Here is an 18,673-nt window from a genome sequence, read left to right as displayed (position 1 = left end):
ACTTTCTCCAGCCCAGCATCAACAAGGACGACCTTCTCCATCCCAGCCTCATCAAGGACGACCTCTTCCAGTCCAACATTTGAAGGAAAGACAAGGTGGCATCTCAGTCATCACTCCTCCAGTCGGATTGGTCCACCTCAGCGTGTCCAGATTCAATGTACCTGACTCATCAAAGATGGCACTAACTTCGATGTACCTACCCCGGCTATCCATTGGTCAAATATTCCAGAGAAGACATGTGTCCAAATAATGCAATTATTTCATTGGTCAGAATTAAGTTTGTTGTAACAAACCCTAATTAGGGTTTTATTGTAAAATCTTGGCCATTGATCTCAAATTGATCTGAGCCATCGAATTGTATTGAGGGCACTATATAAGCCCTGGCTCCTCATTTGTAAAGGCTAATAGTTAGTCATTAATAGTTAGAAGGTGAATAGTTAGTTCATAGAGGTTAGAATAGCTAATGATTAATAGCAAATAGAATAGCAGTTAGAGTAGAATAGGAGGACAAGGCAAGAAATTGTTGCCATTGATTGTAAATAAGCTCCATTTTCATTGAAGTTATGGTGAAGTGTGTCGTTTCTTGCAATATGCATGGTTTCTTGTTGAATCTTCAATTCTAGATGGTAGATGATTAGATTGAATGAAGAAAATTGTTGAATGCACCTGTGTGGAATCCGTCTAATCCAAACCACTAGCCTCTTGCTGATGGTAAGTGCGCCTTGCGTGGTCAATTGGAATAAAATGAGCTTAATCTTAAGTCGTTGCACGTCTATTGTTCATGCATTATCTTGAATGGTGATCAGTGTCTGATGGTGTACGATTTGAACATATTGAAAGCACCCCTTAGAAGATCGCATTGAGCTAGTGTTGAATTGTTCAAGCCTGATGGTGAGACCCAACCCAGTAGGACTCCACCTAGTCATTCATCCATCTTCTCGCATTCTAGGTAGTAGAGTAGACTTCCTGAACCCTGCATCTTTTGCCATTTGTTTGTCTTCCAGTTAGTAAATAGGACTTGTGATTCCAGCAAATCAGACGTTTAGTCATCAAGTGTAAGTCCCCTTGTGATTCCAACAAAATCACATCATACCACAAAGAGCTTATCCACGAGTAGAGAACCTACATACAAGAACCTTGGAGTTGCCTCGACTGATCCTTCGGCGAGATCTTCAGCAGTCGGGAAACTTTGCTCAAGAGAGGATAAGGTACCTTTAGGTATTTTATTCTGTGTTCGCATGTGCATGAAAAACACATCAACAGCTACATAATCATCTTTGTTTAAGATGATGGTGGCATTGCCTTCGTCTACTTAGTTGTTTGAAACTTTGAAGGTGACAAGTTTAGCACAAGGAATGTTATTGTAATATTCCCCTTAATTTTTTCCAATTATTTTTTCAGATTTGCAAGCAATACAAACACCTGTTAGGGTTAGAACTAAAATCTTAAATCTTGCGGAAAGCAACCCTAACACCTTTTGATCACCAAGAGCCCAATCTGGGAGGGTGAGAACATATAGTGCATAGGGGATCGTTAGATGCAAACTGAAAACTTCTTACAATATCTGGGCAGCAAGCCAGCCCCTTCCACTTTTCAGCGGGATATGGAGAATATTGAAGATCACTTGGTGGTAAACCAGCCAAGGATGATACAAGAAACTGAAGAACAATCACTCTACCGCCTATGCAGTGGGAGGACTAGAAATGAAATTTACTATCAACTCCATCGCTTATTCAGCGGGAGGACAACATTACAATCAACTCAACCGCTTATTCAGCGGGAGGACAATGTTACAATATATAAGAAGGCGACAAGCCTGCCTCTTCCACTTATGCAGTGGGCCAAATAACAACAATCCAAAATATAGTTGTTAGTAGTACTAATCAACTTTACAATGCAAACATGGATTACAATTACTAAATTCACTGTCCAAACTAGGCGGCAAGGCTAGCCTCTACCACTTATGCAGTGGGACTAGGAGAGATCAAGAAATTGTTGTTAGTACTACTACCAGCATTACAAACATATAGAATGAAGAATCAAGTGCTGATAACAAGTTCTACATCTGTAGCAACAATAGAAAATCACTCCCCATCCAACATAAACTACTCACACCCAAAAACTCTCCTTATTCACAACTTTGCAATTCTGAAAATCACTAACACGCATCAAAAACACACAGACCAGCAAGCTATGGACACCCCAAATTGTTCATAACTTCTCCAAATCAACTCTGAATTGCACAAAATCAAAAGAAAATGAGAGATATAACATAGACGACATAAACAGAACCTCAAACCTGCACTGCGAACACCACAAACAGTCGGCACGCAACCCGAGGCATCCAAGGAAAGGTACAACCCTGCTGGAAAGTTCAACTTGCTACCAAAAATCCAAATCAGCGTTTTACATGCTACAAATTGGTGAACTTCATCGCCCAAGGGGTAGGAATAGATGGAGCCAATACCCAGAACCACGCGTCTAGCACACAAGGAGCCACGAGCAAAAAACACCTTCAGCACACACAAACCAGCAACATAAAAAAACTCAGAAAACACTCCACACTTCTGAAAAAGAAACACAAATCTTCATCTTTGTCCTTCAATCCGCTCTCCTGAATGAAGAGAGGTCTCAAGCTCGATTAGTTGCTATCTCGCGAGCAAGAAATCCAGCAAATACTAGGAGGTATGCTTTACCTGAAGCTCAATGAAAATTTCGACAGCACTTCGTTATATTTTCATTCATGGATGGCAAATGAGAGGCCAAGCTCTCGTATTTATAGACTTTGAGATTCAAATTCATCTTCAAATGGCGCTTAAATTCTTAAACCCTCATTTGAATTTCATTTCAAGTCACCATATGACTTTGGCATCCCCTTGTCTAGGCACAAGTTCGTACTTTTCTAAGGTGAACACTTTTGCACATAGAAAAACATTAAAACATGAAATATTCCTCTTCCTTTTTATCGCCAACTGACTTAGGAAAATATTAAACTTTAATATAAAGTATTAATATTTAAAAATTCACTTGTAAATCAATTATTGATAAGGCCAAATCGAACCATGAATTGTGGCGCTGCAAACCATCAAACTAAAGTGTGTCGGGGTTCAATACTGAACTGCTAAAAATGGAACTGTCAAATATGACACTAAAAATAGTAAGTCCAAAATTCTCTTCGGAACAGAATGCATGTCATACCCCCTCAAAGTAGGAAACCCTAATTTCTTCTTTCAATTAGCCTACGGGTCTCCGGAATAGGCTAATGGCCCACTGAAATTCTCCTCACTAAGAAGGGGACATTACAGTTATGCATAGGGGGTTTTGCATGCCTTAAATTATTTTGCAGAGGTCTTAGGACATTCTCCATTTCAATAAGAAAGTGCAAGAGAGGAATTAATTATAGGGTAATAGCAAAGCCTAAACACCTTTTGAGGAAATTCCAAGCTAAAGGTTCAATCTATAGGCTAGAGAGGTTGGGAATCAACTTGTTTTGCCAATCATTAATTATTTTTTGGGACAAATTATTTACATCAAATTGTGTGAGAAGGTTGGAAGGAATCGGCTGAATCCACAAAAGGGATCATGCTTGGGTCAACAACGAAGAGCAAGGAGCAATGAGTGGTACATGAGCATTGGATGCAAGCTAGAGGTTGGCAATCAACTAACTTGTCTTGCCAATCGTGAATTATTTTTGGGGACAAATTATTACGTCGAATAGTGTGAGAAGGTTGGAAGGAATCAACTAAATCCCCAAAAGAGATCATGCTTGGGTCAACCAATGAAGAGGAAGGAACGACGAGTGGTCAGTGAGCAATGGATGCCACTACAAAGTGTAAAGGTGTGATGCCATCCCTAGCTGGGTAAGTGGGATCCATTAGACCATCTTGGGAGAAATGTAGCAAAATGACATTAGATGACAATGGTGTGTCCCCGGTAGGTTGATCTTGCGGATTGAGGTCATCACAATTGGAGAATGAGATAGTGAGACAAGGTGCAAATTCACTGTCTTGAGAAGAAGAGTTGGAATGCTGCAGAAGATTTAAGTTATTTGAGAGATTATTGGGCATAGGTGAAAGAGGGAGCACGGCTCAAGGGACAAGTCAATTAGACCAACACTTCCTACTTGCTATCACCCTAGAACTTGGGAAAAATTTTACTTGATCCATGAGAAAGCTCATGATTTTCTATCGATGCCAACAAATTAATCCAATTTCCCCATGGGCTGTTGATGGGATTATCCACATTATTAGCCATAGCTTGTAGTGATTCTTCTTTTCAATCTGAAAAAAATTGTACACTCTAAAACAATTGTGCCAAATGGGAATGACTTGATGGACAAGATGGTATTCTTATGTAGTTCTCTTGTTGAGTTGCCAAAAACTGTTAGTGCTTTAATTCACAACTTTCAATGTTACACACAATGAAATAGATGTGCAAAAATATTGCTCTTTGGATTAGAAGGGGAAACTACTAGTAAAATAAAAAATAATCAATGCTGAATTTCTGGAAAACTGATATCATTAATAAATAAAAAATAACCTAAACCAGACAATATGTGCTTGCAATTTACAATCTTTACAATGATTTTTGAGGTTGTTTGCATTCATGTTGAATAAAATATAAATGTATATCTTTGGGTTTTGCCTAAGGTAAAAGCTAAGATGCTCTTTCAACACTAGGCAAAGAATTTTATGCTTTTTGGCAAAAAACAATTCCTTAGACTCGATAGTTGCATTGTTCATTTAAATATGGATTTTGAACAATACAAGTACACATATAGAGTTGAATAGGCTAACGCTTAAACATGAAAAATGTGGTAAATTGAATGTAGGATTTAGTTCAAAGCCGCTATTTACACCTTTGAGCTAACTCTCAATACAAAGCTTGCAAATTCACCAAAGCAATTTAACCCTTAACATATATAACCAGACATTTGAAGTAAACATTTATCAGAAAGATAGGCATAATAAATTCTACTGAGCGAATAAACATTGAATTTTGAATTAACAATCACAATACTTGGTGAACAATAATTTTTACATAATGTAAGGATAAGAATTACCATTGATTGATGATACTAAAGTGCAAAAAGACATTTATACTGTTTACAAAGTGGCAGGAATATAAATTAAATAAATTAACTGCCTTCTACACTGTAACTGCTTGCACTATCTACGAGCTTTATTACTAACTATTTGGTCCACTAAATCCTAATGGGATTGCTAATTTAAGTCTATATATGCTTTGTGAAAGATGTTTAAGGTGTTGGTCCTGTCAAATCCTTCGTGTTATTGTTCATTTTGACTGTTGTAGCGGCAGAGATGCATGCTTATTTGGTGCAAGGACAAGATGTGGGTGTTGAGAGCTTGGTGTATGTGTGCTCTTTGTTTCCCTAGAGGCATGTACGCACTTGTATGAGTCTTGGAGATAATAGATTGAGAAGCTTTTGAGCTTATTCTTGCTGGAGTTTTGCCTATTCAGGATTTCTCCAGGGTGCATGGAGTCTCTCAGTCACTGCTGCATGTTTTTCTTGCATTTGTTGATCTTTGTTGTCTGCTCTACGTGTTAATGTAAACTTAATGAACATGTTATACTGCTTTGAACTCTATTTTTGCTAGAGGATAGTCTGTTTGAAGGCATTTTGTAGGGTCAAAAAGATGAAGTCTGTAAGTTTGTGACTGCTTGGGGGAATAACTCCAGTAGTTTACAGATCAGTATCCCTGTTGGAGATGGAGCATCTTGATTTGTTTGCAAAATGAGTGGTGCATCTTAAATTCCCTATTCCACAGAGAGATGTGGGACGTCTCAACTTTACATAGATCCTTTGCAACTCTAAATCACAAAATTTAGCCACGTGTTCCACTTTTGTATCACTTTCTTCTTGCAATCAGTTTTCTTGCTATGATCAAACACTAATCACATGGATCCAATGTATTTTTAGGTTGAGACTCCTGGCAGATAAAAAAGGCTACAAACTTGATGATACTGGCCTTTACCCAGTCACACAATCTGCGGGGAAAAAGGTATAGCATTGAACTTGAAGACTGCAAATCTTTTTTGTATAGTAGTAGGACGTTAATCTTCAAGGATTCCAAATATATTGCCATGTGGAATTACATAAGGTTTCAGCTGCAATAAAGTTTGTGGCCGTTTGAGTTTCTAGGATATGAATCCATTTCTAGAGTAGTAAAGCTTTATTTTTACACAATGAATTTCATTTCTTTTAATGAAGATGTATAAGTATGTTTTATCGTAAAACTTTGTTTTGTGAAATCATTTTTTGCGTCATACAGAAAATGTAGACCTCTGTATAATCATGGTCAGCATTCAATATTTCTTGCAGGTTGCAAAGGCAAGTTCAAGTGTCCGATGCGAAACAGAAAGAGAGGTTTTTGATTATCTTGGATTTCCCTGGCTTGAACCCAATGAACGGAATCTTTGATGAGGGAAAGTCAATTGTAATGAATATAATTTCATCGTACATGTACGTGCTTGTATTATGCGTAGAGGGCAAAATGTCCAAAGGATGTTGATCACTTTAAATAAATGTGTGATAATTTGGATGCTTACAATTAACTTCATAAGTTTTTTGATGTAAAATTTGTGCATATTGTACAAAATCACAAAGATCCCAACCATGAAAAATTGTATGATTCTCGGAGATGTATAATATGTATATGACAGTTCGGCTTGTAAGATATGGATTTTGAGATGCAAAATTTGGTTGAGTGACTAATCGCATTGTTCAAGTTTCCAAAGCTGCCAAACACATTTTGAGATCTTCATAAATAATGTTTGTGATAAAATTAACATTCTTCAGAATTAATTGGTCATAGGACCTATTGAAAGTGCCAATTCATTTGTAAGTTAAACATTCCTTTTGACTCGGTTGTACAATGCGTCATATGTGCCCATGCTAGGAATGAACATAGCAAAACGCAAAAACCTTGGTAACATCATTCTTTAACCATACCACAGGTTGAGCGAGTAATCGTGTTGTTCAAGTTTCCAAAGCTGCCAAACACATTTTGAGATCTTAATGAATAAAGTTTGTGATAAAATTAACATTCATTAGAATTAATTGGTCTTAGGACCAATTGAAAGTGCCAATTCATTTGTAAGTTAACATTGCTTTTGACTTGGTTGTACAATGCATCATATGTGCCCATGCTAGGGATGAACATAGCAAAACGCAAAAATCTGGTAACATCATTCTTTAACCATACCACATTCTTTGGATAGGAGTCACACTTGTCATTTTCATCCTTCCCATTTAACTCTCATTGGATGAAAGTGTTTCCTTTGTGGATGCTCTCAATATTCTTATCCTAGTCCTCCTTTTTCAATATCAAGAAATAGATGAAAGGTGGTGACCATATATATATATATATATATAGAGAGAGAGAGAGAGAGAGATTCTTTACAATACCATAATGAAGGCACCCAAATAAATTGGTGATATGCATCTTGTTCTTGAATATTATTTGAGTTATAAAATCGAGTGAATTTGCTTATCATAATGTTAAAGGTTAGGACAAGCTAGAAGGGAATGGTGATCAACTTTATCTATGTTGCGAATTTTACAACTTTATTTGAGTTATTCCGACTAATTTCATTATGTTGGTCATGAGCATTAACCCTATTTTTAACAATAGTCATTTAACAATGTGGAAAAAACAATTTAATCAATCTAATACTCTTTGCAATACTTAAAACTTCTTTTTTTTATATAATTTCATTGTCATTCCAAAATTAAATAATGAATCTAGTAGAAACCAAACATGTTCAATGCCAATTGTTTCCAAAACAAGTAAACTAAGCACATCCATTGCAACCCACCTCCCCCCTTTGCACTCCCTCTTTTGATATTTGAATGTGCAACATATAAGGATATGCGTACACCCTATGAAAACAATTTGAAGGTGAGCAATCTAAATGAGCTATTTGAGGAGGCAAGGCTTCGTATCAAGACTATGGTGCCTAGCCACAATGTCCAACCATTTTGAGCTCAAATTTCAGATGTAGGTTCATCATTGTATCTCATTTCTCATTATGTTCATCTCAGTTGATTCTCACATATGTATTTGTCTATATTTGTTTATCATTGTCAATTTTGCACCATTTAGTCTAGTTCTTGCATTTTCACAACAAAATTGTTATCCAATCATAATCAATCATAAGAGAACAACTACTCAAAGTGCCTAGCTCTCTTAAGGGACTAAAGTTGGGCCTAATTGGTGGTTCTCCAATGTAATCGATGGGATTGGGTTTGATTTCCATCTAGTTTGCATGTTGACACTAATGAACCCCATTTCCACTACATTAAAGAAATGTTGAAATGAAGTGCTAAAATAAAATGATTATATCTTTGATTGATGATTTAATGCTCTTAAGATAAGTTCTACAAGTGTTGATGCAATAATATGATGAATCATAACATCCATCATGAAAACATGCAACCATCCTAACTCTCGTTCTGCCAAATCAAGCAGTTGCTTCATAAAATGCACGCTCCTCTCCACGACCTTTCTCCTTGTGGAAAGGAGGGATAGGTCAGTAAAAAAATTTAGTGTATATTTGTCTTCTTCTTGACCCCTTTGCTTGATAACATAATCATCTTTTGGTAGAGGCATTCCCACACTAGGGACAACACTCTCCAAGACACCCTCTAATTCCCCCAAGAAATTGCTCCTTATCAACTTTTTGTACATCTTTATTGTCATGTCCTTCGACTCTCCTACATATATGACCATAGCTAGAAATATGGTTGAGACATTTGTATTGAACCTTATGTCTATGGCCAAAATTCATAAATTCATTCCCCAAAATGACCTTCACCAAATGAATTGAGGTCGTGGTTCAACTTAAAAATGCATTTTAGCCTTTTATTAGTCATCTCAACCAGGAAGGCCATTTCGCAATTTGTGGGTAAGCCTTAGAAGGGTATCCATGTCATGTTGTCACTCCAAAAAAACAATGCCTTCCATCTTTGCTGCCAATCTCAAAATAAATCCTCACATTCGCCATCGCCAATCCATTCACACGCTTTTCTCTTGAAAATAGTAAACCAGCATTCATTTTGCTTACACCCCAATCACCTCATATACCCATTATTAAGGAAGTATGATGATGCTAACATCGTGATAAAAAAGGCTAAATTACCTCCACTCTCACGATGACTAAGCTAACAACTCCTATCCCACCACCAATTTGGCCAAATCATCAACCATCTCATTCCCCTCATGAAAAACATGTGTTATTTTGAACTCACCAAATTTTCCTATCAACTCCCACATCAATTTCAGCCACTTGTTGAATTTCCAATTGGATGTCATTTTTTGACGAATCACATTGACAACGATGAGAGAGTTTCCTTCAAAATTCAAACACTTTACTTTTAGTTCACCACATTTTAGTCCTAGGAGAGCAATGCAAAATTTTGTATCATTATTTGTCATTACTCCTAGGGATTCCCTTTTCTTGCTTAACACTTTTCCATTGTGAACCCTAGCGACACAACCTACCCTACTATTTCTAGGATTGCCCTTCAAAGAACAATCAAAATTAACTTTCATCCACCCTACCTCGAGCATAGTTGAAATTACTCCTAATCTCATATTCAAAGGAAGATCAACCTTTTGAGCCCCGTGAATGGGGGAATCTTTAGACCAAGGAATTTTTTTATCATCTTGTCATCCTAATCTGTGAATATATTTTTACTCAAGTTCAATTTTCTTGTAGTGTTGTTAACCAATTCTACAATCAACATTTCTATTTTTCCAAGTAGAGCTTCCCTACACATCTCCTTGTCCTAGAAAATATTCTTGTTGCATTCCTTCCAAATCTCTCATATAATTCTCAATGGTGAAACAAACCATAAACTAGCAAACAAATCCTTCTTTATGTCTGGGCCACATAAGGAACCAATATTTGATATCTTGGAGAATTGGTCTTTATCAATTCAATTTGGACATTAAATACTTCCATGTGAGGAGAAGGTGATTAGCAAATTCCTTGACCTCTTTGCATAAGATGCACTTCCAACCTTAGGGAGGCATGCTTGGTTCCAAAACAAATGAAGCTGTCAATTTTACTTATTAATCGTAGCTTCCTTAATCTTATAGCCAATCTTTACGCTATAGTCCCCAAACTTCAATCCACATCATTTGATTTTATCCTCTTCATTTGATAGGACTATCACTTTGTCCCAAAAGATCTTTTTGAGCTCTTCTTTATGCTCCTCTGGAGCGTTAATCTCTTGGAATGAACGCCAACTCCACTATGTAATTTATATCCAAATAATCCCTTACCTTGCTTCCCCAAACTCTTATTATCTATGTCCTAATAGTTCTCAAGTCATGTCTATTGGCCAATGGTGCATATCCCTTCCATGAATCCTGCCAAAAGGTTGTGCTTCTCCTGTCCTTCACATCTCAAGTTGTATGTTTGGTATTATAATATCGTTGTAATCCAAAATGAAATTTCAAACAGTGAATCATTGGGGAGGGTCCCCAACTATGATAGTCTAGATTGGGAGATCAGAGTCTAGGTATTTCTATCTAAGGATTTATCCCATTTCTGCTCACCTTTAGAATACAAGTTTGAAGCCAATTTGGCTCCCGTAGCCAAATTCATAATTAACATTTGTCTAATCCCCATCCTTCCCACCTCATTTAGGGAACATATTTTATCCCAAGGAATGAGAGGGAATTTTCATTTATCTAATGTGTCACTCCAAAAAAATCTTCTCATAATTTGCACTAATATATCTTCCATTGATCTTGGCAACTCCATACAAGACATTGAGTATATGTGGATTGTTATTTAAGTGTTGGTATCCTCCTAGTTGAAGTTGGTCATTTCTCTTTCTAAATTTTCATCTCATTTCTACAATTCTTTATCAAAGGCTCCCAAATGCATTTCTTATTTATCCTAGCAAACAAGGGCATCCCCAAAAATCTTTCCCGCAAATTGACAACTCAAAGATCCAAAATCCTCGCTATGTCTCTTTGAAAACTTGTTTGGGGGTTGAGAAAGAATACCTATGATTTTCTCCAATTGATGCTTTGTCCAAATGCCCTATAATTAGAGTCCAAGAGGGATCTTATCACTGTAGCTTCTCGCCTACATGTCTTTCCAAACAACAATGTGTAGTCTACAAATTGTTGGTGTGTCATTGCCTCAACCCCAGGAGCCACCTCCTGGCCTCCTTTTTGCATTGATGCTTCTCTCCAAGGCTTCAGCCATTATGAGAAAAAGGAAAGGGGGATCTTCTTTCCTTAGCCCTTTATTAGATGAAAAGAAACCTTGAAGGGACCTATTGACCAAACTTGAAATCTTAGGACCTAAGATACAACTACTAATCCATTGAACCCATCTTTTATTGAACCCAAACCTACTCAACACTTCTAGTAGGAATTGCTGGTCAACTTGGTCATAAGCTTTCAAAATATGTGGTTTTATGATCACACTTATTGCTATAGACTTTCTTGTCATGTGGATTTCTTTGTGTGCTACTATAATACCTTCCACTATGGATCTCCCTGGAGAAAATCCACTTTGGATTTTTGAAATGATATATACCATAACACCTTTCAATCCGTTAGCCATCAATATTGTGATAATCTCATAAACCGTATTACAAGTGCAATAGGCTTGTAGCCAATCACCAAGTTGGCTTCTTTCTTCTTCAGGATCAAGACCAAAATAGTATGATTATTCACTTCCAGAATAGTTGTCTCTCGAGATTCTTCTATAGTTATAAAGAGGTTCAAACCAATGATGTCCCAAATTGTTTTGGAGAAGCCCATTGGAAATCCATCTGGCATCCAAGCCTTGTCTAGGTTGAGGTAGAAGGTGACTTTCTTAACTTATTCCAAAGTAACCTCCATGAGTAATTTCTCATTTTGATAAGCCCCGATTATTGTTGGCATAATGGTCAATACATTTTCCTTCTCTTCCTCGTTTGTCAAATTAACTTTGTTCAGTAAATTCTTAAAGAAACTCATTGTTTCTTTGTTGATTTATTTTGTAGTTTATGCTATTCTGCTATCAACCTTTGTAATTTTAGTAATCACATTCATGCTCCTATTAGTTATTAGGCCCTCATGCACATTGCCATTAATAAATCCCAACCAAATTTTAGGGTGAGCCTCCTACTATGCTAAAGGCAAGCAACTCGCTAGGACAACCCCCTAGCCAATTATCCTCCCACCCTTTCCTACCAACCAAATTGTAGGGGATCAGTTCTCCCAACCACCCCCTTAGAGTAGTAGGTGTTGTCGTTGAACTAAAGTTAGTTGTTGTCATTGAACTAAAGTTAGCTGTTGGGGGTGGGACTTGATAGGAATCACACATGGATACCACACCTCTCTTGATTTTTTCCTCTGAAAGGTTTCCTCTCTAGCTAGGATTTTTGCATATTCTTGCTTTGGCCTCTTTTTTAATTCAAAATCATCAGCACATACATTTCTCAATAATAATTCATTCAAATCTACAAATTCTTTTTCAAATCTCTCTTTCTCCTCAAAGATGGTTTTGAAATGAGATTCATTCCATATCTTCAATTTGTTTTCACATGATTTAATTTCTTAGGTAACAAAAATAACTAGGAGTTATGATTGACCCTCACTTCACTCCATCCACCAACCAGCTCCTACAAGATTTTTTCTCTCAACCACATAGGAGCCTATCAGGAGTGAATTGCAGCTACACAAAGTAATGATCTGGACTTGTAAATAGAAAAATGCACACATCATGAGAAATCACTAAACTATCCCAGTCTCCTACAATTAGGAATCTATCCAACCTCTCTGCAATCTACAATATTGGTGAAACCTTTTCTCCTATTGGTCCAAGTGAAAATACCATTTTTCGGCTAAATATCCCTCAAATGATTCTATCCAACAAATTTTGAAAATCTAGGTTAACTTGAGACAAATAGGACATGCCCCCCATTTTTTAGTATTGTTTAGGGTGGCATTAAAGTCCTCCGCTACTAGAATATTTTCTCCTTGCAGATTTTGTAATTTTGTAGTTAGTTTTTGCCGCACTTCCCTTTTGCTCATAGTTGAGATACATCCAAATACATTGACCACCTAAAAGATTTCATTCATTTGTAATACTTTTAGCTTAATCAACTACTAGTTTTGATTTACTTCCACCAGTTCTCCAACCAACTTGCTTGGATTCCAGAGAAAATCTAAACCTCCCAAATCTCCATGATCACCCACAAAAACTCCTTCCCCTTGTCTTCAATTCTTAAGCCTCTCCCTACTTTCTTTTTCACTCCATTTTGTCTCTTGTAACAACACAACATCTACTTAGTTTGGTCAATTTGGCACTTTATCATGAGACCATTTGTTAGTTCCATGTTAAGACCTCCATTTCTCTTTGAGAAGGAAAATCTCCTTCCCAAACCTCAATTTTATTTGACCTTTGGCATTTCCTTCTATTTCTAGCTTATTCTTATTAGTTTTCTAACCCTTCTTACTCTTTTGATTCGTATTCAATTTTTGTCATTTTAGATTGTGATTGTTCTATTGATCTTTCCTCTAGTATCTCTCCTTCCTCTTCTCCACAATCACTCTCCTCTTTGGATTTAGAGCACAAACCATGATCATGCACTCCACAAAAAATTCCAAGTTATTACTTATAAGCTTGAATCCTTTATCCAATAGTTCAGCTAGTTTTGTATTTCTACTCTCTCAATCCTTAACTAGAATATACTAGAGGAAATGCCGAACTCTACAAAGAATTGATCAGAAGAACCAAACTGTAAACTGGATCATATGATATGACCAATTAAGCTCCTTGATCACTAAAACCAATACAAAAAGATATAATGATACTAGAAATACTCCATATACTGAATCATGATCCAATAAACCAATTTGCAACCACCGGAGCAATAAATCACAGGAATATGTTGACATCAATGACAACAACATATCCTAGCAGCAACAATGTCCAACAAGACCCACTTATTTAACCATCTCCACCCCTTCTTCACACAAAATATGGTATGTCAATGTTGTCTCATTAGGCTTAGCCACTATCGTTGTTTTTTTGAAAGATACACTCATGTCTCCTAATAATGGTTCCACCATTGTTTCAGTTACCCTTTTACCACTTCATCACCTACTACTTGGTAAATATTATCCTTAGAGTTCACTTGCTACTTGAAATCTTTATCTTCCTCTTGCTCTATTTCTCCTAGGGAGATAATTTGCTTTGAGAATAATATCCTCTTAAAACTCTTTGGGCCTCACTATCATGGTTTTGGAGATCCTCCAAACTCGTAGCCATGTCCATCTCTTTCTAATGTCCACAAGATTTTAGGAACTCCTTTCCCTCATGCCCTTTGGATCAACACTTAGGACACACTACTACTTGGGTGTCCTCCCTTCCAATCTTTTACCTCCAAATTATTTAATCAATTATTATTTCTACTTCTATCGGGAGTGGGGGTAGAGAAAAATCTTAACAAAAATTCTAAAATACATCTATCCACCATCTTTTGACCTACTTTAATAAGGCTCTCAATTTATCCTTGATTTCCTTCAAAATATTCTCCTCCCAATATTCAAAGGGGAGATTATAAAGCCTGATCCAAGATGGGATCTCCTCTATTTTCTACTTTGAGGGATCAAAATTTGGTTCCCAATCCTTCATATAGATCCCTATTCCATCCATCATGAAAGGACCATTGTTTTATATTTTCCATTTCACTAGCCCCGACGGACATTACACCAAGAAAAATTCATTAGGCAATGATTTTAATTGGACATTTGTTCCCTTTTTTTTATCACACCAATTCCTAGTTTTTACCATTGCCAACTAGTCCCCTCCCCATTTGACAAAAAACCTCTCTTTTAAATCTACAATTGAATTCCCTAAATTTTTGCTATCCAAAAAGAATGAAATTCATCTCCTAGGGGTTTTTGGATTACCTCTTACATTCCCTTAATCAAGGATGTGATCAATCCCAAACTAGAATTCATCTGATCCAAAAGCACACATTGTCTTAGTTTATCATCTCCATCCTTGCATATCCTTTCTTCGTTGATCATTGTTTGAATTCTTCAAATCACCATCTTGCCTAAAGTAGGTTTGTCATCAATCTTGATTATGCTTGAGCCTTGCAGTTTCTTTAAATCCAATAGTAGGACCTCTACCTTGAGCCTGTAACTATTATTATTGCATACATAGATCATTAGAGAAAGGATTATTATCTTTTAAGGTTTGTATGCAATAAATTTTATAGAAGGATCAACTATGATTTAATCTCAATTGATATTCCTTATGAATTCTATTAGTGGTGTATGGTTTGAAGGAAAATTTGGGAGCTCAGTATTGTGTTTGTGAATGATAGTGTATATTCTTTGGGTACTATAGTAATTTGATGAATATGTATATAGGTTGAATGCTTGAAGATTGGATTTTCTTCAAAATTCCAATGTTCAAATTATGTTGTCATTTCAAGTAAATTTAAGAATATCAATATGAAGAAAATATTGTCTATGTACTCATATCTATGCATATGTATACAAAGTGTATATATATGTGTTGATATGATTACCATTCTAAGTGGCACTATTATTTTTGTTAAAAGCCTTATGTATCTATGTGTGTGTGTGTGTGCGTAAGTAAGTAAGTAAGTAAGTAAGTATGTATGTATGTATGTATGTATGTATGGACAAATGCTTATGTAAACTTATGTTCTTATTACATCGGGAAAAAGTTAGAACATTTATTATACAATTAAGACATCAATGCCTATAGTTGAAATATACGATTATTGTCTGGATTTGGATTAGATGAATATGAAAGTGGTTGAATCAAGTATGTTATGAACCTTAAAGATATATCTTGATAAAAATGGATATGATTTTTGTTATTCAAACCAAGTTGCAAACCCAAATGTGAAACATTGTTGTTAACTAGTTTGAGAAAGAGGTGCGTGAACATGTGACACATGTTTATAATTTTTGAAATGTTTTATTTAATTTTAGAATCTTTGGCCAACGTAATGCAAAACCACTACTTGTATTTTAGGTTCACAATGTCTATTTTGATACAAAACAATCAAATAGATCATACTCAGCTAGAGGGTATCTAGAGTTGTATGATAGATTGTTTGTAATTTAGAATACAACACTATCTCTTTGAAGGCATGTAGTGATCATTGGATTCACTTAATTTTCTACCCCCATGAAGGGTAGGACCACTTCCTTATGGAAGGTGTGTGGGGGATTTTTGGTTTGTGGTTGAAGAGCACTTAGTTATATTTAGAGGGGGAGTCAACAGACATAACAACAATCCTATACTTTTCAAAACTTTATTAGATACAAATGCAACACTTCAAAACTTAATCATTCACAATAGTAACATAGATGCAAGAACAAGAAATTAAGAGAACAAGATCACATGATTTATGTGGAAACCATTGCACGAGAAATCCATATAAAAATATTGCTTATCTTAGAAAATTATCACAATCTTTGTAGTCACCAACCTACAAGAGACGTCAATCCCCTCTAGATGACCTATGAGCACGAACCCAGTAGAGACACCAATCCCCATAATCAAGCAACAACCAAGCAAGAGACACCAATCTCTTTTAATTAGAGACATCAACCTCTATTGACAGGAATTAGGTCTTCTTAAATTTACTACAAATATGCCTTAAATGGTTGCTCCAAGTATCTTCAAGATCTGCTTTAATAAGCTCTCAAATTTGCTCAAAATATATCAACAAATAAGTAATGTTTCTACTCAAGATCTTGCACTAATTCACCTACATAGTCCACTCTTAGATTTGCACCAATTCACTTTCAAAGTCTACTAATAATTTTACAATAATTCATCTCCATAGTCTACACTTAGGGCTGCAATAATTCTACTTCTAATTATACTCTTAGGTTTGTAATAATTCTCCTTCAATTTTCGCATACATGCGCCTTAGATCTTCTTCTAAGGTTTGCTCTAGACCTACGATGAATGGGAATTTTATTCAATGAAAACCTTTATGAAGTAACTCCAAGTGATTTGCCCCTTACATACACATTGCACCTCTTCTTTCTAGGTCGGTCCAATAAGCAATCTTTTAAATTCCTCTTCTTTCTAGGTTGGCATTCTTTCCATAATATACTCACATTTCTTTATAAGGTAAATACATCAAACAAAATTCACTGAAGTATTAGTAAATACAAGTACAAAATATAATAAAATTATTTTGCGTCAATTGAATTAAATTCAATATAACATTTTACAAACATGGTAATGTAGATGTGGAGTACAATAGATTAGTAATAATACCATGCCATATTAAAGAAACAGTAATTTCTCCGATAAACCAAATCTTCAACATCTCAAATGCAAGGAGTGCATCACCCGAGCCTCCAAATATAGTTGCAATTGATTATCATTGATGTCAAAGGTGCATTAATTGTCATTGATGCCAACTTACATGAATAGAAGATATATATGAGGATCATTCATTTAGAGAATGTAATCCTGGAGCAATGAAGATCTTATATAAGGAGATGTGTGTGTGTGGCGGGGGGAGGGAATAGATGAGGAAAAGCAAGATATATTTAAATGTATGGTGGCCAGCTACATTAAATACAAATAGAACTAATGTAATTAAACTAAATGATATTCATTTGGGCCGGCCTATTCTTGGAATTAAATTAAATGTTATTCATATGGGTTGACCTATTCTTGGTGCCCACATTAGCTTTTAGATTGATCTAATAAATAAATTTATGTTGTTCAATAAGGGTTTACCCTCCTCATGTTGTCACCCACCTTGAATATTTTAATTAAATTTAAAAGCTTATATACATGTTAGAATTTTCACCTTCTATTCTTTTTTGCAAACAAAAATCAAATAACTTCATAATATTTTCTATAGATAAAAGGTATAGGGTGTTTTTTAATTAATGAATTAGTAGGTTTGTTACTAGATAAATGCATTTAGATCATACAGTCATCTATTTTCATAGTCATCTATTTTCATAAACTTTCTCTTAATAGAAAACTCTTTTCAAAGTCGTGTTTTTCATGTAGCAATTGTGTGAAATAAGTTCCCCAATAAGTTTGTTGTGTTCTCCCCCAATTCCAGCATCAAATTATTGTATCGAAGTTATATGACACATTTCGTTACATAAAATCTTCTCCAAATTGACAACTTTTTTTTTATAAAAATCTCCTTTTTGTGTTACTTTTACAATATAATCAATTTCAATATTCATGTTTTCATATTTTCCTATTTTTTATGCCTCAAATTAAAATATCTAGTAAACAAAATAGAGTTTTAAAGATTCCTAGAGATAAAAAAATAATTTCAACATAATTTAAAATTAATGTAGAAAATCATGACTTAAATTATCAAGTAAAATATGGAAAGTTTAGAATAGTGAAGCTTAATTTCATGTAGATACAAGTATTCATATAAGGAGATTGAGAAAACATAAAATTGCCTATAGCATGAATATGTGAGTTATATGGTTGTTATTGACGAAGAAATAAAACCATCAAATAATATCGATGCACTATTCATACATAGTCATCAATCATGCAATAATCCATGGTTTAGAGCAATGTATTCAAATCAAACATATTTAGACATAGTAAAGACAAGTCCAATTTTAGGCATTGGAGTCTTGTG

The 18,673-nt window shown here is 35.5% G+C and overlaps 1 protein-coding gene across 3 annotated transcripts in view; it reads left to right on the top strand.

The window, feature by feature from the left end:
- Positions 1–6,696, top strand: part of LOC131042942 (DNA polymerase lambda) — a 328,908-nt gene extending 322,212 nt beyond the window's left edge. For all 3 annotated transcript variants that reach the window (XM_057976282.2, XM_057976281.2, XM_057976283.2), the window contains 2 exons: positions 5,942–6,023; positions 6,344–6,696. In XM_057976282.2, coding sequence (XP_057832265.1) covers positions 5,942–6,023; positions 6,344–6,442 — 181 coding nt within the window. In that variant the 3' untranslated portion in view covers positions 6,443–6,696. The remainder of the gene's footprint in view (positions 1–5,941; positions 6,024–6,343) is intronic.
- The last annotated feature ends 11,977 nt before the right edge of the window (positions 6,697–18,673 follow it).

Source organism: Cryptomeria japonica, chromosome 5 (assembly GCF_030272615.1).
Source record: "Cryptomeria japonica chromosome 5, Sugi_1.0, whole genome shotgun sequence".
Lineage (NCBI taxonomy): Eukaryota > Viridiplantae > Streptophyta > Pinopsida > Cupressales > Cupressaceae > Cryptomeria > Cryptomeria japonica.
This window is presented reverse-complemented; position numbering and strand designations above follow the sequence as displayed.